Source organism: Opisthocomus hoazin, chromosome 2 (assembly GCF_030867145.1).
Source record: "Opisthocomus hoazin isolate bOpiHoa1 chromosome 2, bOpiHoa1.hap1, whole genome shotgun sequence".
Taxonomy (NCBI): domain Eukaryota; kingdom Metazoa; phylum Chordata; class Aves; order Opisthocomiformes; family Opisthocomidae; genus Opisthocomus; species Opisthocomus hoazin.
The window spans coordinates 23,352,094-23,377,464 of record NC_134415.1 but is presented as its reverse complement, the minus strand read 5'-3'; the positions used below and the strand labels follow the sequence as shown (position 1 = coordinate 23,377,464).

The following is a 25,371-nucleotide window of genomic DNA, read 5'->3' as shown; positions in this document are numbered from 1 at the left end:
AAAACCTGGAAGTAAATAAAGACAGGGGAAAACAACCGTATGAAGGCTTCTGGAATTGGAACTGAGTGCTTATGCAAGTTAAACTTTGAGAAACGTCTTATTTACAGAACAAGTGCTACTTAGGGTCTGTAGAAGTCTACATAAGCCTGCTTTGGGGAAGGAAAAAGGAAGTTAAAATTCATTCTGAGTTAATCATTATGAGTGAGTCTGCTTTCCTGGTTTTGGTCAAACAGACAAGAGGATTTTACTCAGGTTTTTCTGTCTCTAGTCTCTCAAGATGCAAAGCAGCTACTCAGCTACAGAATGTGAGCTGTAATTGCCGTTCTGGATTTTGGGTCACCTCCCCTAGGTGGAACACTTCTGACTTGTCGGGTTCACCTACATGCTATATCCCCTTCATATGCTGGGTCATCCTGCAGATTTACTGCACCCTGTAAGTCCTACTTTCTAATCTAACCCTCACATGATCTTTGACTGATAGATCTTATTTGAAATAATCTAGCCCCTGTCTCCTGCTTGTTACAGCATCTTACTTTTAGTTACGTTCGTTGATTTGTATGCCCCAATAATGACAAAATAATTACACTGATTTTCGTATACAGCAGTTCACTTATTAGGGGAACCATCTCCGGTCTCGTTTTTGTTCCCTCCACTGTTAACAAAGCTATCTCAGAAACCAGGAGTTTATCAAGAGCCAACGCTTAAGGCTGAGGTAAAATCAAGACTCCTGCCATTTATCACTTGTTTCTTCATCGCTGGCTTCCTCCGCAGCTGCAGTGTTTTGTCACTTCACAGGAAGGGGTACAGTCGAGGCCCTCCAAGGACCCAGTGACCCCCACACCAGCTCCACTCGCTCTGACAGTACAGCGGGGAGTCGTTTTCGGCACCCGAAAAACAGAGGTAGCTGCGGCTCCCACAAACAACTCCAGGGCCCCGGCGAGGGGAACAGCCGCGGGCCTTCACTCACCTCAGGGGCGCGGCCCCCGAGGCGGCCGGGCCCGCCCAGCGCGGACAGCCGGCAAAGACGCTCCCCACCGCCGCACCGCTGCCAGCTCCGGGGGCCGCCGCGACACTGGGGAGTGCTGAGGCGGGAACAACGCCACCAGCGCCCGGGCGGGAGGCGAGACGCGGGAAACGGCCTCCCTGCCTTTCCGCCGCCCCCCGTATGAACTACAACTCCCAGCGTGCCCTGCGCGGTTCCCATGGCGATGGGGAGCCAGGCTCAGGCCCAGGTCCCGAGGAGCGATGCCCAAGGCCAGGTAACGGGGAGTCCCGCGCGGGCTCGGCGGCCTCCCCCGGCTCCTCCCGGGGGCTCGCCTCCGCTGCCGTGCGGGGAAGGAGCCGGCGGCCGGGCGGGGGGCGGAGAGGTGTAATAGGGGCCGCTTCGGCCTCTGCCTCCGAAAGCGAGCGGCGGCTGGGCCGAGGAGCCGGTTGCTCCTGTTAGGGAGCCCCACAGAAAAGGGGGAGGCCTAACCCACCCCGCCGTCCCTCGGGTGGCCCTGGGGCAGCCTGAAGCGGGGAAGCCCTGGCTGCCCCGAGCCGTGACTTCCCCGGGGGCGGGCCCGCAGCCCCGCCGAGCCCCTTGACCCGTCCCCGGGTCCACCGGGGCTGGTGTGCGGCGGTCCCCGGGGCCAGGCGCTGCCGGCCCGAGCTACAGGGGACCGTGGGAGGCCGCGGTTGTTACAAAACCCTTTAAAGGTTGCTGAAACGTGCTCGGAGCAAAGCCTCCCGCCACGCAGCTGGTGTCGACTCAGCCTGTGCCGCCAGTGCCTGGAGGGGTCACCTGAGGAACTTCACCTGGGTTTGTTAAAAGAAGTGCTTCGACAAGCAGAGGGCAAGTGATGTGAAATAATAATAATAATAAACCACAATACCCTTCATTTATCCATTTAAATATTTTCTGGAATTACGGTCTAGGGCCCATTGTCTTTCTCTAATGGACTCTGTTTTATCCAACTAGTGATACTTTGTGGGACCTTGCTATAGCTGAAGTGGAGAAGAGAGAAAACCCTGACGACAATGGCAAGCATGTGGAAGTTTGGGAAAAATCAGTATTATTTATGGGAAGCAAAAACGGGGTAACACTAAATACTGAATGATTCTGTGCTTTTGAACGTAGCTCATGTCAGGAAAAATACTTGATAAGCACGTGGCTCACTTAATTCTTCTAAAGACAAAATATGTCGTGTTCTGATTCTGCAGAGAGTGAGCGTTCCACAGAGTGTGGACCAGTTAGAGACATTATTACAATTCAGAAGTTCAGGTTTATGGTTTGGAGAGTCAAAACTTAAGCTGTGGTTATCAATGATATTGAGGTTTGGCTTCATTAGTTTTTGCAAAAATTAAACTGCCAGAAATAATGCTGCCCTCTTTGATTCTTTGACATGTCAAATTTCCCCTTGTAAATGTTTAACTGGTAACAGTCCAATTTAAGAGCATTGATACCAGTGTTGCTGTAAATAGAGGCCTTGGCATCCTGCTATGAATTGTGATGGTATCAATGCCAGACAGATTTGAACATGCATTATCAGTGATTGCAAGCTCATGATTCTACATGCCCAAGGTTGTTTTACCTCATTGTCCCATAACGTGGGTCATTAGTAATTTCGTATTTTTCTTCTGTTGGCGTTTATTTCAAAAGTAAATAAGGAAATATTTGCCTTTTTGACCAAGTGAGTCATATATTTAAGGATACAATGTTTATTTTAGAAGGATTGGTATATGTGCAACCTCTGATCAGCAATTTTTAAAATACTTTTTTCAAAGAAAATACAGTGACTCTACCCGATTTCAGATTTACATGAAATTCACTGATTTTTTGATATAGGTAAGGGCACAGGAGTAAACTGTAGAAGCGCTAGCCTCTTCAATGTGGCATGTTATTCAGTGTCTGAATTCCAACATTGTAAAGACATTTTTCTGTATGTTTATTTGTATTTAAGCATTCTTTTTATTTCTCTCTCATCAGTAATAATTTAATTCCAGTGGAAACCAAACATTAAATAAATGTATTATTAATCATTAAAAACTGTTTACACAGTTTAACAGAGTTGGCCAGATTGATCACTAATGTCTAGTTTTAAGCAAACTATTCTTATGACTGTATCTGTCATCTTTATTAGTTTATAATACTGGCAGTGTAACTCGATTCTGACAGAAAGTTGGCAGTTAAGTTTCCACTACAAGGCTACAAACAATTATGTGAGTTTGCACTTTTCCAGTACTTTACAACTGGAACGTTAAATGAATGGGTTTCATTTAGCAATACAGCTTTTGTTCTTTAGTGATAGTGCAGTAGGGTTCTTCTTTGTTTTTAATTTCCAGGGAAAGACCACCATTATACTGAGGTGTCTTGAGAGGTATGTGTTAAATTTTTAAAAGTAGTTTTCAACTGTGGATTAGAATTTTACATAAATAGTTATATTGTGTGATAATTCATAATACACGTATACAGATGTTGTCTTCTGTGACTGGTTGATCATTTAAGGATAAACTTGTTTCCCTTCATTACTACCTGTCATCTGACCCCTTCAGTCCTAGAATTAGAGAGCTTAAATGGCCATCTGTTCAGGTTTGTGCTGCTGTTTCTCCCGTCTTTAGCAACTAAGGCCTCTTGTCTTAAAGTGTCCTCTCTGTATTGCTGTTTCTAAGCCGAATTCTGAACTGACTGTTAAATATAATTTAGTAACAGTAGCACTAGCTTTCTTTATTTAGAGGATGTTGGCAAAATGAAGTTATTTTTCCTTGTATAGAGAAGAGATTCCGAAGCCAACATTAGCCTTGGAATATACTTTTGGAAGAAGAGCAAGGAGACACAATACAGTGAGTATCCAGCAAGTATAGTTTACTGTATCTTTATGTATACATATACGCACACACAGAAAAAATGTGTTTTATTTTTATGTATAAGAACCTTAGGGTTTTTAGGTTATTGTTTGTGAAAGATAAAGGGGTTTTTTAATATAATTTCATTAAAATTAGCATAATTCTGTGTTTTAATTTCTAATATGTTTTTCCGTCTCACTAAAATGCAGTAGATAAGAGACCAAAGTGTAACACAAAGCAATCAGATTCATTTGTGAAAACTACCTTGTTTGTTGTGTTTGAATAACATAGGATGCAGGCATTTAACTTTGTCTTTAAATTGAAAATGAGGACAAACAAATGAAGATAGTTTACAGCCATTTTTTGTGAGAGAAGCAGTCATCTTAGAGGATGTTCAGTCATAATTAAATTTTTGGCTTAAGTGTCCATATCACTAAATTTTGCACTGCAGATTATGTTAACAGAAATATTGAACCCATTCCCATCACAGCACAACACTGCCCAGCAGCAATGACTATTGCTGCAGATAATTGCTGCTTCTATTACTGAAGCAGGAGTGGAAAATCTGACTCTGTCTGAAAGACAAAAAACACTTGAAACTTTTCCCAGAAGCTAAATGCAAAGATAGAGATTCATTACTTTACCAGTTGCAGACTTCTCAAAAAGTATTAGTCTTGAGCAGCAATAAACAAAAAGAAAGGGAAGAGAACCTGATTTTTTTTTGTTTTGTGATTAATCATGCTGCTTCCTGACTTTTTTACTTTACTGTAGTCATTTATTAAGACAGTCATAGGTCATACAGTCTTTCATAAGTGTTGCATGGCATTTCTTGAACATGGGGTTTTTTTTGCTTGGTTTTGTTTTTGAAAAATACTAATGAAGTAATATATGCTCTTGTTCTGAGTCACTTTCATGAAAAGCCAGTTTATCAGCTAAAGACCTTCTTTTGGTATTGCAAGGAAGTACACGTTTCTAACATAAAGAAACTCTTTTACAGCCTAAAGATATAGCTCATTTTTGGGAACTAGGTGGTGGAACCTCATTACTGGAACTGATTCGAATACCAATCACTAGCAACAACATAAGGTAAGTGATTAATATTACAATTCCAAAGTTAATTTCAGCTTTCCTTCACACATGAGTAAATGCCTAGACCTTTTATTGTGGAAAACTCTTTCAGTATACAAGTTAGAACATTTATGAATTTTCCTAAAAACTACTGATACTCTGCTTTGACCTTCCTTTTCACAGTTCTCTCCTAGTAAGCCAAGTTCTTAGCAATCTACAACAAGAGAAAGAAACAACATGAAGGAAATGGGTTGGGTAGAGTAGGTAGAGCAAGAAATACAGAAAAAGAGACATAGTATCTTTACGCTCAGTGAAAGAGCAGAAAAAACAGCTTGGGGGCATATGAAAAATAAAATGTGGCTTCCTACTACTATATGCAAACATAGATGCTGTCTCTGTGAGGGGCATCTGATGAGAAGACAACCATACAAGAGAGACGATGTTTCTGAGAGAGACTAAAACTATTGAAGTGATTTGAAGACAAAAGGAAACAGGAATTTAGAAAGAATTAAGAGAATGTAGAGAGAAAAATCCATAAAAGTGATAGAATAGCATAGGAAGAAGAAATGCATGAAGAAGAGTTGCAGGAAAGAAATGAGAAGATGATGGGAGGTGCATTTTATGTTTTTTTCTGATTAAGGAAGATGGAGTTGAAAGTGGAAGGGGAGAATAGGATCCAAAGATATGTTTGGTATTACGATGCATTTCTTTATTTCTTTGGCAGTGAGGTTTTAACTTCTGTGGAAAAAAAACAACAACAAAGGAAGGATAAAATTTTTATCATGTACATTTGCTGCTGTTTTGGCTATTGAGATAATGCTGTTATTTAGTGAGAGACTAAGACAGAAGGGGAAAAAAACTACACTTCTGGCATGTGAAGCTTTTCGTTTCTAGAAGTGTGGGGGAAAAATATCAACTATCATTTTTCAACTATTGCCTAAATGAGCTTAACTGAGCTCCACCTCCATCAGTCTTTTCTTCCTTTTTTACTGATAAGGAAATTTATGTGGATGATCTTAAGATTCTTTGGTGGTATAGCAGCATTATTCTCTAAGACCACATGTGTTCATAAGGCAATATTTTTAACATACTACTCAAAAATTCTACCATTTCACCTTAAATATGAGTGCTTTTCATTGTTTTTCTCATCTGTCTGTAGTGAAGCAGTTTGCTTATTTAAAAGTTCCATGAACTACATCTAGTTTCACCAAGAGACATTTCACCAGATTTTTTTTTTTCCCCCACAGCATTTTAAAGTGAAATTTGACATTTACTGTGCTTTGTAATCTTTTTAATACCACTCGGGTCTGGAATCCTCTTTTTCAAGTCAGGATGGAATGTGAAAGAGTGAGTGCCTCCATTCAAATGGCCACATTTGTGATGTTCTTCTTTACAGTTACACTTTAATGCAGTTAGCGTTTTGGGAGGAGAGGAGCTTATATTGTAAACATTTCTCATCATAATTGACATGGTAGTTGCGAAGTATGTCTTGAGTACTCTGACTTCTGTTCATCTTTCAAGAGACTTTCTCATACGCTCATTTGAGGTTCCAGCCAATTAGCACACTCCATGGCACAGAATATTGAATTTAGCCTTTTTTTTCCATTTCATATTACAAAAGAATAATGAAAGTATAGAACTTTCTAATACACTAATGGTTAGGAAGATCTTAACCATGTGCTGACATTGCTTCACCTGGGACTGTGAAGTTAAGAGATGTCAGGCACAGATGATAGCAGAAGTGCCTAGTCATACGGGAAGAAGGAGCTAAATGGGCTCAGGATGTTTGTGTATTTTACTGCTTTGAAACAAGGTCTCCAGTTTGATGTGTACAATACCCCAAAACCTCTGATGGAAAGTTGCCAAAGTAATAGTTCTGAACAAGAGACAATGGAAAGGTTTCTTCAGAGCTCAGAGTATCATTACAAGAGCCACCCCCCTTTGTTGTCACGTTTAATTCTATCTTCGCATTTGTATTTTTACATTTGTTGCTTTCACCATTTGTACTACAGATATGGTTGTACATGAAAACGTTAATTGTCTCATGCACGAAGTATTTGACCAGACACTGCCTTTCTAATAGGTCACTTGCTGTAGTTCTTGTATTGGATTTGTCCAAACCTAACGAACTCTGGACTACTATGGAGAAACTTCTGCAGGTCACCAGGAACCACGTGAACAAAATTTTAACAAAACTACAAAAGACAAATCCTGAAGTAGCTACTGAAATTAAACAGAGGATGCGGAACAATCTGCAGAGGGATCATCCAGTAAGTTACTTCTAATATTTTCTCCAGATGTCACAGGCCTTTATACAGTTAAAGATAATGCTTTTGAAAATCATAAACAACTCTTTTAGATTTTTATGCATGACTGAAAATCCATTTGATGTAGATGAACCTGTTCACTGGAAAATTATAGCAATTTAATAAAAATTCAATAAGAGCAGAAACAAGGAAAGAAGGTTTCTTATACCTTTTTGTTAGATATCTAATGTGATTGTTATGGCATGTTACACCAATCAAAAGAAATAGTTTTAGAGTAGCAGTTTGCTTTTTTTTCCCCCCTCATCTTTTTAAAATGAAGATGAAAACTAGAATGTACAAAAGTCATCTAGCAAGAGACTAGCTGAAGGTACAAATTTAAGCAAAGAATATAGTTATAACAGCCATCAACATGACTATATACTTTGCATTTATTTAAATGTCTATCACAAACTCAATGCCTTTTGATAATCTGACAACTAATTAAATTATAAAGTTTCAGAAATGTTAACATCAGTCCTTTAAACATAATTGCTAACTAAATCTCTGGAAAAGCTAAACTAGATTATGCGCAATAGAAATGAAAAGTCATTGTGCATTAAACCTCTGCAAATGTTGTGTGTATATAATGCATAAATAAGTATTCAACAATTCAAAGACTTGGCACATAAATCTAGTTACTGTAACTTCTCTAAAATGCTGCAATACAGTAAATGCTCATGTAACTCAAAAATTGAAAAGTAACTTTTAAAATTTTTGAGAAAGCAACATATGCAACACTCAGTAGGTTTAGAGTGTAGAGTTTGAGATCTGCTGGATTTTGATTTCAGTTTTCACTTTTAGAGAAGGTAATCCACAAAAAGAAAACACCTGCAAGCACACTTGCCAATAAGTCATGACCACAGTGTCAAGTTTATATGTAGGGGCTTACATATCAGAAAACTGCAACCTTTCTTTCAATAAGTAAAAAGAGTAATGCCATTAATTGTTAAGAAGAGAAGACTTGTCCTGTAGGGAACACAATTATACCTTCTAAACTACAATTTCTATTCAGCCTTCAGTATCAAAACAAGGATGCAAACAAAATGTTATGTTACTCCTCGATTCTCTAAAGTTTCATCATTTTTCATTAAAAAATTATGTCAGTTTTGTGGGAGGAAATACTATCTTTTATAGTCAAAAGTAAATGACAGTTTATGCAGATCTTTAATTTGCCTTTTTATATCTAAACATATTTTTATGATAAACAGGAATTGGTGAAGTTCTTAGAGGTTTTTTTAAGGATTAGATATATTCCATTGGCCTGGATTTAGGGTTATTGTCTGAGATGATAAAGCATACCAGTTGCAGACCTTGTATAAAAAGGCTGGATGCACCTACAGTAGTCCATAATCAAAAATTCATTCCATAGTCAAAAGATGAATAGGGATCAATATGCCGGTTTTAATGTTTCTGATGTTATCTCAAATTATTTTTTTTCAGTTAAGAAACTAAAACTTTTTTTTTTTCACTTCTGTATTCTGTGCATCCAGTTTTAAGTTGTGGTAATTTTGCGCAAAGCTTTTGCCTTGACAATGTATGGTGGAGCCGTTATTTTTCGTCTCAAACTAGAGGATTTTCAGTAGGTTGCAGCTTCTTGCGAATATACTGACTGCCATTTAAACCGTGTGTGAAGTAACCAGTTTTAGAAGGGAACAGTTGGGTCACCCTCTGCTACAACACGTCTCTCTTCCACTCTGCTGCAACCAAAGCAGCTTGACTAAATAATTGTGTGAACACAAGGGGATTGTCTTATTTCATATGGCCTACAGGGAAAGCCTTCTAGGTAACTTAAGAATTATTGTAATCTACTTACTAAAACTTTTATTGGAAATTAACTATTTAACGGTTAAATCTACATTCCCAGAGCTGTTTTTGTCCATTGGTATTGATTTGCATTTTCATGGTTGTTAGGTGACATTTCCTCTTTCTGCTGATATCAAACATTTGAAAATCCCGTTAACTGTTTTTTAAGACTTTGGAAAATGTGATGTGGGGAGGACAAACTTAAAAGCTTAATTTTCTTCAGCTTTCATCCATATTACTTTGGATATGATGCAAGGAGGGGGAATGTGTCAAAGAGCCAGTTCTACTAATCCCGTCTGGCAGTTGTTCTGTCAATATACGGGGTTTTTCCTCTCTTCCCTTCATGTTGGAGCTGGAGTATACAGTGTAAGAGGCCTTTTATGCCAGTAAGCGTTCTCACTGCTCACAGGGATTATTTCCTGACCTTTTATGAAGAAAACAAAAGAATTGTAGAATATGGTATGGATATTGCATTAAGGTTTATTCGTCTAACTTAAGATTTTGAAAAAATAGACCTTATCTTCTGCGAATTAATTTTAACCCCTTTCAGTTGTTTTAATGGTTGCAATCTTCTACAGTTTGTTTACACTGCTTAACTGTCACATATCTGTTTAATAGGATTATGAGTTAGTTGACCCTTTTCCAGTACCCTTGGTGATAATTGGAAGCAAATACGATATTTTTCATGTAAGTAATAATTTTTTATTTTTTATTAAAAGATTCTTGGTATAGATTCTGTATAGTAAAATCTTGGTAATATAATAGTAATCATCTCAACAAAAGTATGGCCAGTCAGCCTTCTACCACAAAAAAATCTTTCCATCCAACAGCATTATGGAAGTCATACTGCCATTCCTTTGCAAAATACTCCCAAACTGATGATTTTTGAAATGTACTTGGAAAATGTTGAACTGTAAGTTGCTGCAGACCAGAGAGGGAAGTAAGAAAACATCATGTTGGTGATTTCCTTTTATAATGAGAGAAATCCAGTTCCATGTGTCCCTTCCAACAGCAGCTGTAAATTTATGGCAGTGAAAGAGGGGCGTCTTTTAAGTCAGCTGGTCAGATTTTTTGGTAGTTGTGGCAGCACAAACAGTAAACTATCATTTCAGTCTTGAACTTTTAAGTACTACTAAAGTTTTTAGAGGCAAGTGAATAATTGCATCTTTTAGGGGGGAGAGGAAGGAAATGTCATAGTACTGCTGGATTCTGTCCCAGGACATTAAAAATCCAAACAAATGCATACTCAGTTTTCAAGCAGCACTTATCATGAGAAACTAGAACAGTAGGTTTGATTTTTAACTGCTGTGCTGGCAGCCTGTCCTGCTCTGGGTGACTACATAGTGCATTGATACTTGGCTGACGCTGAGGTACTTAATTGTTTGTGAATAAGGTACTGCGCCTTCTTTCATACTGAGGCTTTATGCTGAGCCATGAGCTCTTTAAAAATTAGTGACTCTTACGTAATAAGCACAGAACAACAGCCTAATTCCATTGGGTCCTATGGACAGACTCCTGTAGGCTTCACTGGGGCCAGGGTTTTGCCCACTTTATCCAGGAAAGGCCAGCTGTATGATCTTACATTAAAGAAACATTGATGAAAAAGTATTTCTATGGACCTTTCAAATCTTTCAGGTATTAGAATTTACAGAGCATATACCCAAAGGTTTACTGAAAATTAAGTATTTTCACAAAAATAAAAAAATCCTTATTCTTTTAGTACGGTGTATTTCTACTTCTAAAATTTAAACCAAAATGAAACAAATTAATTGAAAATTAAATACTGATTCCCAATTAAGAAACTTTTCCTGGACTAATATATTGCCTCAATTGGGCTCCCTCTGTAAAAAAGAAACAAAGGGAAATTGTGACATTTCTTTTCAGAGCAGGCTGTTACTGATTCTGTCTTAAGATATAATTATACTGACAGCTGAAAGCCTCATATATTGCAGCACAAGTGCATTGCAGTTTATACAAAAAATGAAAAGTTCTTGCTGTAGTATTTTGGTTTTTGTTTCTTATGTATATGTTCCAATATCAACTTTTTCAGGAGTTTGACTCTGAAATGAGGAAAATAATAAGCAAGACACTTCGATTTGTTTCACATTATTATGGAGCATCATTAGTGGTGTGTATATTCACTTTCTTAAGAAGGATAGAGAAGATGAACAATGTTTGTGTTACAAAACAATATTTTAAAATATGGAAATGTAAAAGTAGACAAAATTGGATTTAATTGTTTTACAGTAGTTTTCTTCGTGACCTAATCTGTCAAACAGGTTATAGGTATTGGCAGGGGATGGATGGATATACCTTGTGAACAGAAAACTACGTAATACCCAGTATCAGCAAACACTAAATAAAAACAGTTATCTGTTAGCCAGCTCATTTCCTGTATTGAGATTACTGCACATCTGGCAAAATTTTTTTTGGTACAAGAAAGGAGGATGGGGAAAAAGTGATTGCCCTAGGTAGAATTAGAGAACTGGCCTTTTAGGGAGAAGCATGAACTTCCGTCTAGTGACCTGGCTTCGGTAGATTTAAGAACTTAGATCCAAGGGCTTGTCTTCACAGCAGTTTAAGCATAGCAGATTACCACACAATGTTGAATAATAAAGGCAGGGATATTTTTTACAGTAATGATTAAGAACTGCCAACCATGAGCACAATGCGGTATTTATGTGGGTATATAAATTGATTTTGAGTTTGGCAGATCATCTCCTGAGTAAAGGCAAAAACATGTACGCTCAGGTTCACAATCCAAAAAAACTGCCTCTTGGGCTCTCTCTGCATCAGAAGATAGTTCTAATTGTATCAGCCATCATTTATGTAATAAATAATATTTAATAGTGGCTTATTTTGATTACCAAACCACTTATGTTTCCTTTAAATTGTTATAATCACAGCATGTCCTTTTGCATCCATGTAAAATTGTACAGCTTTTGTACTTTGACATGTGAATTCATCTTTCATTAACTGAGAATACAACTGTCTTGATTTAAATTTTTTTTTAAAAAGTATTTAAATGTTATTGTAATTAAAAATTAAGAACTAGGAGCCTAAAACTCTTTGGCTGCTAAATCCTGATTTCCATTGAAATGAGTGGGAGAAACTTAATTTCGCACAGTAAGGATCTGACTTCTTTCTCAAAGTCATGAATCTGTCAGGGTACAACAGCGCTTAGACAGGAATAAGCATGCTGTTTGAGAAGACATTCTGGGAGCTGCTTGCTGATAAATCTGTACCAGTTCTGCCACTATTAAGTTACTTTATGATGCATGAACAATTTTTGTTATTCATTACATTTCTAAATGTTTATGGTATTCTGGATAATTGTTAATGCAGTTTAAAATCTTAGTATATCGTTAGTCGTGGGCAAAGAAATTGTGTCTCAATGTGCATGCTTCAAAAGTTGTAAATCAATATTTTGAAAAGTAAATCAAAGTTTTAAAAAGTTTAAAATCAATATTTTAAAATTTATACTTTAACCTTTATTTATGCTATTTTTCATTTAATCTTTCTTGATCTATAGATTCAGTGACAAATACATTCAGGAAAGGGAGGGTGAGATTTTGATTGTAGTAAACTCAGTGAACATATATTAAATTTATTGAGGACAGGAATTAGCCAGGCTCTGTCTGAAATCCTCTATGCAGATGACATAATGTAATATTTCTATGATGGAAGGTCATAATGTATATTTGTTTTCTGATTCATGTAGTTTACCAGTAAATCTGAGGCTCTCCTGCTGAAAGCCCGTGTTCTTATTAATCACTTGGCATTTGGCTGCGATAAAAGGTAACATAATTATTGTCAGTAATAAAACAATTAAATGTCTTGCCCACAGTCTAAAAGTACTTAATAGAAATATTTTAATCACCAAGCCATTTTTTTTTTCTTAAATATGATGTCTGAAAGACTCTTGTTTGTGGACTTCTACTCCTGTGTCTCAGCTGCCTATCTCTGCACAGCAATAACTCCTTGGTTTTGACCCCAAAACTGATGGATTAGAAACATGGTCACCACTAGAATTGCATAGATTTTTTTATTTACATGAATTTGTATCCAAAGCCCAGTAAGAGTCTAGTTTTGGGTGGAATAATGTCATTTTTTTGTTGATTGCTAAATGCTCACTTGTAATTTTTTTTTTTTTCTGTTTAGCAAGTCTGTATCAGTGGATCACAGCAAACCTCTGTTTATACCAGCAGGCCTGGACTCGCTGAGCCAAATAGGTTAGCACATTTCCCGTTCATCGTGTTTGTTGCTTAATTGTTTTTGAAAATGAGAACAAGATTTTAAGCAAATAAAAAAATTAAGTTAAATTATAGCTTATCAGTTTTAACAGATTATTTAAGGAAATGGCTTAGAAAGTTTAAAATTACAATTCAGTATTTATATTATTGAGAATTACTTGTGCAGTTTTGTTAGGTACTTTAATAAAGTATCAGGACTTCTTCACATAGTGAAGTACCAACAAGCTTAGATCTAAAAGAAAATGCAATATACTATACCACTCAGCCTGTTTCATGGTAGGAGATCAATGTCTTTTCAAACTTGTTGCAGCTTGTCACTGTAGAAGAAAAAATACTAAATTAGATGGATCATTATCCAAAATGATTTGATAATTTATGTTGCTATGACAACATACTGGTGTTACTTTGTGCTGTGCTGTAATCCTTAGGACCACCACCCGCCTCTGATAGTGATTTTGGAAAGATGCGTGCAAACACACCGTTGGAACTGTGGAAGAAAGTATTTGAGAAAACATTTCCTCCCAAGGTAGGTATTTACGTGTCTGCTGCACAGCTTTTCTCATATAATAGTAGTAATGTCACTACTAATTTTTGTCTTTCAAGTCCAGTGACTGGAATTTCTGTCTGACTTAGCAATCCTGTTTTTTCCAACCTCTTTAATTCATACATTTTTTTAAAGATACAGATTTGTATGTAGTGAGTGGCGCTTTGATTATTAGCTTCGACATCTTCAGTCACCTTCCTACATTTATTAGTAACAAAAGTACTGATGCAACCCTCTGTTTTTTTCCAAAGTGATACCATTGCCTTTTGTTATATTGAAAGACAAGGTGTACTCAGCTTTTCTGGAATTTTTTAAAATGACGTATCCCCTAACGCCTAAACCAAATGACAAGGATGTTCCAAGAGGAGAGCTCTTTATGGCTGGAGCAAGCTGCTGATTCTTCTTCTCCTAGGGCTTGAGGCTTTGCATGAGGCGAGTGTGTTAGAGTTCCTTGCCAAAATCTGTCATTCTGCCACGAGAAGTGTTTGGGTTTGCAAGGTAGTTGGAATCTCTTGTAGTGATAAGTCTTGTACATATTTCAGACATTTCTAGTCCCAAGAGGCAAACCCCCAAATACTTCTTTTCAACAGAACGATTTGTTGTTAGGAAATCAAGATTCTTTTCTATTTGACCTGAGCAAATACAGGCTGCTGCTTTCTCCTCGGGTATTGGACTGTATTACAGTTCTTTATCCCTGTCCGTTTCCTGCCCTACAGCTTATGTGGGAAGGCAAGGAAGTCAGTCAGGGCTATGATAATGTGCCTCAAATTATGGTGCACAAACTGGGCTTTTTCTAATTTTCATTCTGCGATCTCCATTCCTGGTGAGGAGGAGTCTGAATTCACCCTTTCCCACTCACTTGATGGCTACATATCAAAGCCTACAAATTATTTTAGGTGGTTTTTTTACCAGAATAAATTATCACTAAGATGCCATTCTCAGTACAGCTCAACATGATAAAGACTAAACTTTACTTTTCAGAAACTATATAGGACTGTTATTTTTTGTGTAACTTTTGCTCATAGACTTTTAAAACACAATGAACAAGGCTTCCCCAACCCCCTGTGCCATAACGCCCGAACTCCCCCTGAAACAGCTGGAGAAATGAATGCATTTCTCATCTTGCAAGCTCCGTCAGTCTTCTTAGGTATCAGTCTAATTAAAGATTTTCCAAGTAGATTCCCGGTCTTCTGGTTTACTTCCAAAATATGCCTTAAACTTTAAAGCTGTTTTTATGCATTGCGAATTTCTTTTTCCATCACCTCATCTAATAATAATTCTGCTTTATTTTATTCCGTCATCTGTATGATTGACTTCTTGCTACTTTCCATTTGTTATAAGTAAGGGGAAATATGCAGGACAACATTTAAAAAAAAAAAATCTTATTTCATAGTGTTTCTTTTAGTGTATTTGCTTCTTTGGAATTAAACTTCACTTACAGTTCCCTCAAGGTTAGTAAATTAAACTTCAGGTGTGTGGCAAAAAGATAGTAAACAATTTCTCAGACACTAATGCTTCCAGTAACAAGAACTGAATTCTAGTCTTGAGTATTAAGTGCTCTAGCAAGAGCAACCTTAACCCAAATGTCATAGGGCAGAAAGGATATTTTCATTTTGAGGAGAGACTAGTAAACAACTATGAAATAAAAATATTTTCTTTCCTTTAAGATCTGACTGCACTATTACTTTCTCATCATTTTACCGATCTAAGATAATATATAGTATATTTTATCTAATCTGTGTCCTATAGTGCAAAATTCTTCCCTAAATGCAGGATTTTCATACATTTGTATTAAAAGCAAAATACTCCCATTAGATCTACAGAGTGGCATTTTCTTGTTAAACGAACAGGAGATGAATTTTATAATTTGTGTTTTATTATTTCTTCTGTTAGAGCTTCTGCGATTTACAAGATACCAAGGACCCTGCACAGGATTTACGATATGCCGAGTATGAAGTTGATGTCATGAGAGCTCAGAAAAACCAGGTGTGTGGTTGTTCTCCGGTTGCTGTTCACAGTCAGGTGTTCCAGAACCACCGGCACTGCTGAAGTAATTGTGGAATATACTTGGAGTCCCCTATTTACCTTTAAATAACTTCAACTTTAGTTTTCAACTTAGTAGTTTGGGTTTCAGTTTTTTTCAATTGGTAGACATTGAGCAGGTAGAGCATTGTTCGATCGTAAAGTTTTGGCTCTGTAGTTTCTTTAGAAATGAAAAGCTCAAATTTTCCTTCTAGCTCTCTTCCAGAATTATTTCACTAAAATAATACTGAAGTAAAGCTGTGAAGCTTTCTTGGCAGTAATTTCTTCATTTCTGCACCCCATGCTCTCATTTGCGTGTTGACTAGCAGGAAGTCTAGGAAGCAGTATTGAGGTTTGGGATGGGGGCTGTTTACTTTTTCTTATTTTTGTCTTCCTCCTTGAAAACTTTTTACTTAAACTGGAAAGGTACTGAGATAACATTTCTGACTCAAGTTTGCAGGCTATATACATTGTATCGTAGAGTGAACAGAATTATTCCACATAGTGATATTTGGCTTAACCCATGAATTCCAGGAAAGACCTTAAGTCTTTTATTTTTTCTTCTTAATTTTGAAGTGTTTCTGCATTTCCCTACATCTGTGGTGAATTAATTTTATGGAAAAATTCAGTGACAAACTAGACAAAGGTTGGAACATAGCCTTCTAGATACCAGCATATAACATCATGTGGGTAGAAATACTGTATAGAGTCTTCATCAATACCATAGGTATTGGTCTGTTAAAATCGATCCAAGATTTGTGTATTTTTCTTTGTTTGGAACAAGTATCACATACTTATTCTGGAAACTCTCTATTTCATATAGATTCATTTCTTTCACACACAAAAAATTCTGCACTAGAATGACTGCAAAACATTCCACTCTCTTCTCACAGCTTCTATGTGGGCTGTGTGTACACCAGTTAACTTCTTTGTGGACCAAGTTACTGCAGTTAAAGGGTTTTTTCTAACAGTGCTTTGAGATGGTGGATTGTAGCAATCTAGATCTCACGTGCTTTGACAGACCCCTGCTTTCAAGATGAAAGCCAGTTTTACTGAATTGCACTGCAGTTAATCTTGGCTAACCCTAAAATACCGTGGCAAATTTCATCTTTTTTGCATGCTTGTAAAAGAAAGCCAAAAGATAAGGTTATTACTGCTATCACACTTTTGTAGAGTTTAGTTAGATTGCATAAGGCAGTAAACCTGTAGTTACCTGATCCAAAGAAATACATTAATAATGTAAAAGAATAAAGCAATTTCAAGAATCCCGTGCAGTCTTTGAACTTGCACATTACCTGTAATATCCTGTTAATGTAGGCATCAGTTCTGAATTTGTTACATCAAGAGCAGTCTTAGAAATCATTGAAATTTGTAAAGCACGTTACATTATAAATTCCAAAAGCAATCTCATAGTCAGTATATATAGATATCTCAAAATAACTGTATGGTGTACTAGGTTTGTTATTTTTAGATAATATGTCTTGCAAAAGATGATACTGGTATGCATTGATTAAATCATATAGGAAATTATTAATTTTCTGTTTTTAAACAAGAGACAGGCTTTTAGAATCTTAATCTGTTCAAGAGCATTGCAAACCAGTGTAGCTTCTTTTAGTTGGACTACTACAAGTAATTTGAGCATTAAAGAGAAAATTACTTCTGTTATCTGCAGCTATTTCCTAAACTTCTCTATCGTGAAGTTCAATTATTACAAGATTATTTGCACATTATTAAAATGTTTTATACTCCAAGAATTTCATTCAATTTGAAATGCACCAAGATAGCAATATACATCTAAAAGAAAAGAACTCTGTAGTTACAGTGATTCTTGAAGTGTCTTCGGATTTCCCAGTTATAGGAAAAGCAGCACAAAAATCCTATTTTTAAAGCAACATTTTAAATGCATCATAAGTCTGACATTCTTTATAGAGTCTCATGATATCTGTTGTGCAGGAGGAACAGTATATTAAGATGTTTAATATGCAACATGTTGCTAATGAAATTATGGGACATAATGCAAAATGAAAGTTTCATATGACAGTGTGTATTTTAAAATCATTTAAGTGCATGTTAGCATTTTTGTGGGTTACTCTCGGTTAATTAATATGCCACTTTGGACTCTAGGTGATAATCAGTTTGCTTGTTTATCTCAAAGATAAGCTTTAAAGGAAAAGGAAACACAAAAACATAGCAACAGTAACAATGTATAGCCCCAGACTGCTCAATGATACTGTAATAGATTTATAGATGATAACTGTGGCAATGCAAAGTTTAATTAAATCAATTCCAACTTCGAAAGCTTGGTTGAAGGGTTTGTCTGCAGCTAGGCTTTGTACACTCTAGCAGAGTAAAAGGTTAAATTCTTCAGTATAAAATTAGAAAACAGTTTAAAAAAAAAGTACAGAAACAAGAAAGTACCTGGCTTGCTCCCACGTACTAGCTGTCAGCTAGTATTTATCTGATAATGCTTTTTGCCTGTGGAAGTTAAGAGTCCAGTGCTTCAGCACTCTGTCACAAGGGTGTTTTCTTTTAGACAAGACCTACCACTCCATTCCTAGGCCTTTTTGCTCTGGAAAACTCTCGGAGGCTATCTGTTCCTCACTGTGCCTGTGTTCAACAAGATAGAGCACATCCCTCTTTCTCAACCGTGTCCTTTCAGAATTCTTTTCCTAGTTCTTACCCCACAGACGTACCACGTGCAGGTTTGTATCAAATAGTGCTGTTGCAATTGTTTACTGCCTTTTCATTCTCTGGAGTTAAGCTCCGAGAGAGAGAATAGAGCACCAGGGACCTTCTTGGAATTTACATTTTTGATGTCTTTCTTAACTAGCAGATTCCCTCCAGCAATGACTGGAATTTTGTGCTCTTTGCAGGGCTTTCAAGATTCAAGAAAAAGATTCATTTTGCATATTTATCAGGCCTTAAACATGTAGCTTGCTGGTAATTCTTCATACAGCCCACATAAAACATAAACAGTATGGCAAATCTGTCATCCATTTCTCTCCATTCTCTGCTAGCTTTTTGGCTTTTGATGCTTTAAGGTCACCTTAATTTCATTTGAGGTACACATGTAACTTGAATAAGAGTGAGATCTTTTAAAATAGTAGTGTCGATTAGAGCTGCACGAATACCACCTGCATCTGTGAGCACCTAGGAGTGTGTCAAGGTCTTGTTCCTTAGTTCCTTCGAAATGTTTGTGGCAGTGAGCTTGCACACGGGGATGTCTTCTCCGTTCCCTTTAGAAATGCTCTCTGCCACAGAGGTAAGGGCGATGTCTTTTCGAAGGTTTTTGTTTGCTTCAGGTCTTAGCTATCCTGTTATGCCTTGTACTGCTAATACTCAGGTGCTTGGACCTTTTTCATCTGGACATTTGACTGCGGCTTCAATCATTGAAGCAAATGATAAAGCTGACCTTGGGCTCCGACAGTTGGATAGCCTCCCAGCCAGGTGCTTAAGAAGTCAGCGTCATGCAATGCCAAAGTTCACACTGCCTGGTCCTTGTTACACAAAGGTATTACTTTAGGGATTGGTGCCAGTTTTAGCTGAAGCCTAATTCCATAAAGTATACTAAATAAAAAAGACCCCCCCAAAAAAAAAAAGTAGATGCCTGGTGCCATTTGGCATCAGGTAATGAGCAGCATTGTAAGCAGATCTCAACGAACAGGGCTGTAAATGTTAAGCCTTTAGCAAGTCATAAACAGAAGGAGGGGAGGTTCTATAACATCTCGCAAGGAAGTGTAGTCCTATTTCCCCTAAAATAGGACTGACCTAATTAACCATGTCATTCACAACTAAAAGTCATCTCGGTGCCAGATCTGCAGCTGTCTGATTGAGATTGGGACTGTGTTGGCCAACAGAACGGGCACCATGTTTTTTCAGCGTGCTTCGCTGACATGACCATATTGCAGAACTTCAGGAGATGATTTCAGTCTCGTTCAGCAGGACAGAAGATCACATATTTTGTGGTGAACCTCTGTGGTCAGGCCAGTGTTACAGGGGAGAGAAGTGTCACAGGCACCCACCTTAACATGGGTAACAGAGCAGCGGCATCTTCCGTTTTCATCAGAGGAGAAGTGCTAGTCTTCATATGGTGGAGAAAAAGTTATTTAGGATGTTTCCTCAGTTGCCAAGAATAAGCCTTCTCATTTTCACATGAAAGCATGCCCAAATGAGTACAAAAGACTTTTGTGGTTTTGTTTTTTTTTAACCAATTTAAAAGAGCATTATTAGAGCACTGTTATTAAATTTCCTACTGAAGTTCAGGTACTTAAGATTTTTAATCCTTGTTTCAGTACTGGGTTATTTTCATCGTGTGCCACATTGAGGGCACTTTCAGTAAGAAACTACATGAAAAAGAAAGTTAAAGTGATGTCAGTCCCTCAGAACTGAGGAAATGCAACAATTAAGGCTTTTCTTACAATCTTAATTTTTCTTCCTTGTTTGTAGATGTTATAGTATTGTCTTTAATTACATGATCATATACTATTTTGCTGATGTTTCAGTTCAATTGTTCAGTATTTCTTTTCATCATCCTTATTCTTTGTGTACCTTATTTCTCAACCTGCCATTCAGACACTTCAATGAACACAAAAGTATTAATTTTTTTCTCTGAGAATGTGTGGTAATGTTATCTTATCTGAGCGCCTCACAAACATCAGTTAAGTCTTTCTTCCCAGTCCCTTTATGAGATTGGATGTGATCTTCCCCATTTGACAGATGAAGAATTTATAGAAACACGGAAGTACAGAAGCATTAAGGTTAAAAAAAAAAAAAATTAAAAATCCACTTTATGTCAGTGTTGAGACATCTAGGATAAGTTGCTAGCACTAGTAACGTTTAAAACACTCGGAGTACATTGAAAGCATATTTAAATTGCAGTTGTTAATTCTTTGTCAGTCTGATCTGTGCCCCCTACACGTGGTACCCAGAAAACAAAGGAAGCATAATGCTAGCATGAACTTTTGGGTGTACTTTGAGATATATTCTGTCGTAGGATCTTCTTTCAGTTTGGAGAGAGGACCTCTTAGCTGATTGAATAGTTACAGAATTCTGCTTATGTTTGTAGTACAGGACTTTATGAGCAGGAAGTTGCCCTTTTTCAGAAGGGTCTCTGGAGTGATCTTTGAGCTGTGTTTGAAAGATTTTTCCATTACGTTTCTGAATTGCAGGGATTTATTTGACTTTCTGTTTTACATGAAAAATAAGGAAGTGTACTTTCCTGACAGCATTTTTCCTCCTGAATCACTGAATTTGTAATTTTTGTAAATATCCTCCCATTTAATCTCATTTTTTTTCTTTCATTTCCCATTGTTTAAATGTTAGTCTTACCCAGATATGTCTCCAAAATAAATATTTATAATTTTGTTCTGTAATTCTATATGTAGTGGAATAGCTGTAACTTCTAATATATGCTGTGGTTTTGATACTTTGCATTTCCATATTGTTTTGAATTGCCTTTCCACTGAATTGCCTTCTAGCTAGCTGAAATTACAGCAAAATAAATTCTGCTAAATTATCTGCCTTTTTCTTGAAACAGTTCAGTCAGATGATAAATCTGTATGGCTAATTATTTAGGCAACACCTGTAGACATGGCCCCCAGACAGCATTGCCATTATATGTAAAACTTCGTTGTTTAATTTTACCCCTTCCTGTAGCCTTTGAGAAAGTTGTTAGAATTGAATTTATTTATTTTGCATAAATCAGGTTACGTGTGCTCCTTAAAATATCACAATATTCTTTCTGTTCCTAACTGTTCACAAGTTTCCAACAGTTCAGTATGTTCCAAGATATAATTACTTTATATTAATAATGAGGGAGTGAAAATACTGAGGAAAGACTGGCTTAGAGACAAAACAGTTCAATAGTACTAGAGTTGTATTTAATCATGCAGCTTCCTAGATTTAGACTAGAAACAACATATTCTGTCAGTCATCTGTGAGTTACTTAACTGCAAAACTAGACTCCTGCAAGCGTCATGAAAAATATGCACTAACTACAGATCCTCTTATTGCTCATAAACCTGTAGTGCTTTCTGAAAATTTTGCACTGCTGGCAAAGCTGCTGAAGTGATTTCCTGAGAGAGAAAATTCTATTTATTGTTTCGATACAATTTTTAGATGAGGATTTCTTTGTTGCCGTGCCCTTTATTCTTCCTCCCTCTGTGCTCTGGATTGAGAATTAATACTTCTGTTAAATTCACTAAGTGTCAATTTTGTTATTTTTGTCCGTTCTCGTATCTGTACCTGCAGTGAAGCCTCCCTTACTCTGTAAATCCATTCTATTAAAATCAGAATAGCAGTCTTATAAAACACAAGCCCACTTTTGAGAGTCTTTGCTGCCTTTATGCTAATCCCTTGTTTACATCCATCTCTTTTCCTGGTCTAAGTAAGATGCGATGACTTCTTTTGTATTGCAAGCAGTACGTGGTTAGGTTTAAGAGGACCTCATTAGAGAATCATCTTCCTGCAAATACACTGGAAGCCTTCTTATTCTTAAATGAATGAAAAGCAGGCATAGTGCTTTCAAAATTAATGTTTGCTGAAAAGAATTTTCAGAAATAATTCCTGATGGTGTGCACCACTACATAAAATTCAGAAGATGAAGCTGTTGTGTGGTAGTGTCGCTAGAACCTTTTATTATTGTCTTCAGAATTCCCACTAGCACTTTTGACTGCAATGAGGTCGTTTGTCTGCCATGCTGGTACGCTACCTGATGTCAAGTACAGCATAATGTAGATTGGCTCATCTTTCATACTTAATTCGCTTTACTTACACCTCCACAATTTGAGCCTCTCTTTGCTTTTAATAATCTAATTGCTGTCTAGAAGATGTATAATTTTAATTACCACATTGGGTTTGCATTTTGTTTTTACTCACTGATGCTGACTTTTAAATCTGCTGAACACTAGCACCTGAAAGAATATTTGGCTACTAACTGAAAAGCAAAACAGAACAAAACTAAAACCATGGCACCATGGTCTTCGTGAGTAATACGCTTCCTGAAAAACCTCAAGCATTGATGGATAACATTTCCACAAATATGCAGTACCATAGAGTGAATAGAGGCAGTACGTCGATTTCCTGAACACCCATTGCATTCCTCTAGAAGAGGTTTCTGCTTACTGCTTTCTGGACAAGCCTGTGTTCTGCAGGGGTTTCCAGGATCCACTGGTAGCTCTCTAAATCATCACCACTGGTGATGTATAAGTTTACAGACGTTCATTTCAGTCTTGAGCTTAAAAAAATGAAAGAAAGAAAGTAGGCTTTGTTTTTCTAGTTTCCTTTGCGCAATCTTAAGGAATTACCAATCCGTTTGGCTTCTGACTTCATGTGCGTGAAACAGCAGTTTCTGCTGGGTAATTCTGATCTCTGCTTTTAAAACGTGGGTAGTATTACAATTCTGTATGTTCGTAGGGAGCCTGGTTTCTCAAACTTGAGTGTCTAAAACCCCAACCAAAATTTCTTCTACCCTAGAAAGGAAGTATCTAGGCCTAAATAAATAAATAAAATCTAGTTCCCTATGTGAAAGCAAATGTGGCAAAAGCTATAGCACCTTTCATATAATTTTGTTAAAAATAAAAAAACATACATTTTTTCTACAGTGAAAAGTATTTGTACGTGCTTTAAACGTTTAGGTGGCTAATGTATGTGTCTTACTGCTTTTAATAATGAGGAGATGAGATTAATATGTATGTATGTTTCTGTTTTAGGAACTTGAACAATACAGAAGAAATGCCTCTAAATCCTGGAAAGAAATGGATTTTGACCCCGACTGATGAACTGCTATAGGTGTCTTCAGTTTCACAAAATTACTTTAATCACTTCAACATTACAATAGCAACCTAATCTGATGCAGTTGAAAATATACCATATCAAACTACAAACCTAATATTTATTAAGGATTCCTGTTATTATTTTTAATAAAAATAGATGCTTATTCGTTCAGTCCACATTTAAGTATATCTTGGTACTGAACACAGAATTTTAAAAAATGTGGAGAAAGACCTTTTAGACTGTTCAGAAAGAGGTTTGAATATGAGGACTGGCATTAGTCAGTTCTACCTATTTTATAATTCATAACGCGACATTTGGTTTATTTTTTAATGCTTCTGCCCTAATCATGTCTTTAAATATAAACAAGTTTTCACACCCAAAATAAGCAACTGCATAGTGAAAAATGCTAGGCATTCCTTTCCTAGTTCCTTGCATATATCATTCAAAAGCAAAGCTTACGAAAATATTTGCGTCATTGTTTAATGTATTTGAATGGGATAGTTCCACAAGAACTGGCAGAATGAAGTGGAATTAAAACCAGGTTTGACCTGATCTAAAATTCAGAAGTTTGCTTTATCTCTGTTTCAGTATCACCCAGTTGAATACAGGAATTATTTCTTGCAGTGTATAATGTTGCAATAACTTTGCACAGAATTCAGAAGATGACATTTCTGTCAAATATTCAGATGCTAGGAAGTCAGTCTAATCCGTTTGACAGCTGCTTGGTTGATGGTGGAAGTATAATTGATTCACATGCAGCCTAAGCTGGTGAAACGCTAGGCGAAACTAGATACGGCTTTTTGTCTGTGGCCATCCTCACTATTGAGAGACGGCCTGAGTGTTTTGAGAATACGCAAGACAAGATCTCAACTAAAGCCAGAGGCGTCTCTTGAGAGCTAAGACTTGTTGTTAGAGAATAAATCTCTGAACAGTCACTTGGCGGGCGAGACTGTAAGAATGTTCCCTGATGAACAACCCTACACGTGCGTAAAAATGGGAAAGACAAACTAAACTGGTATCTTCCCAGCTCTTTAAAGTTATTTGTTATCTGTAACATAGATGTTAATCAAATGTTTTTCTGATATACCACTTGTATCTTAGAATATTATACATAAAGATATTAGAAAAAAAATCCTGGCCTCACACTTAGTGGAGAACTTGCATTAACCTGAGGATTTCAAATTCTTTATTACAAAGTGTATCATCTCAAAACTATCACATTAAACTAGTTATATTGTTATGGAATTTTAATATACTTACCTCCTCAAAGACATTTCTAGCTATCCCTCTGTAATAAATAATTTCTCCACTGAACATGCAAAGTTACAAAATTTAGGAATTCTGTGTGTGTTAGGCTTTCAATTTTGAGAGGTACTTCAATTGAGTAAGTGGATAAATTAGACTCTTTGGCATGTTAGTGAACCCATGAGAATAATTTCCAAAGATGCAAATTACATTGCTTCCAAGAACTGGCAAAAAACTTTTATATTTTTTTTTCCCTAGCCAAATTGACATTTTATTAACAAACAAAAATTTGTTCTAGTAATTCACAAACCACTTCCAAGACAAGATTTAGAACTTGATAATGAAAAGAAGGAACAGATACAAATAACAATTGTCTTCTCTGATTTACCATCATTTGCAAGACAAAAACATGTTGGGTAACTTTTGTATTGCTTAAAGATCCTGTACTCATTGATTGTAGAGTATGCAGAAGATTAAAGTGGAGTGATTTCTTCATTCTGTCTTTACTTACATGTTTGTTGCGTTTCTACAA

The 25,371-nt window shown here is 36.9% G+C and overlaps 1 protein-coding gene across 3 annotated transcripts; it reads left to right on the top strand.

Moving 5' to 3' along the window:
* The first annotated feature begins 908 nt into the window (after positions 1 to 908).
* On the top strand, positions 909 to 25,334 carry DYNC2LI1 (dynein cytoplasmic 2 light intermediate chain 1). 3 transcript variants are annotated; one of them, XM_075412889.1, is made up of 13 exons: positions 913 to 1,259; positions 1,961 to 2,078; positions 3,325 to 3,359; positions 3,753 to 3,822; positions 4,823 to 4,911; positions 6,977 to 7,163; positions 9,621 to 9,689; positions 11,053 to 11,130; positions 12,724 to 12,800; positions 13,164 to 13,234; positions 13,684 to 13,781; positions 15,693 to 15,785; positions 23,531 to 25,334. In XM_075412889.1, exons 1-13 carry the CDS (start codon positions 1,246 to 1,248, stop codon positions 23,594 to 23,596), a joined length of 1,065 nt encoding a protein of 354 aa, XP_075269004.1. In that variant the 5' UTR covers positions 913 to 1,245; the 3' UTR covers positions 23,597 to 25,334. The 3 variants fall into 3 exon arrangements, with proteins under 3 accessions (XP_075269005.1, XP_075269004.1, XP_075269006.1); XM_075412891.1 differs by lacking the exon at positions 913 to 1,259 and adding an exon at positions 1,296 to 1,834; XM_075412890.1 differs by lacking the exon at positions 11,053 to 11,130 and having other exon boundaries at positions 909 to 1,259.
* Positions 25,335 to 25,371: the final 37 nt, after the last annotated feature.

What these genes read in the sequence shown, in the direction of transcription:
- DYNC2LI1 (XM_075412889.1), top strand. An exon ending in ATCACTAGCAACAACATAAG is followed by an intron (nt 4,912 to 6,976) that starts GTAAGTGATTAA and finishes CCTTTCTAATAG; the next exon opens with GTCACTTGCTGTAGTTCTTG. An exon ending in GGACTCGCTGAGCCAAATAG is followed by an intron (nt 13,235 to 13,683) that starts GTTAGCACATTT and finishes TGTAATCCTTAG; the next exon opens with GACCACCACCCGCCTCTGAT.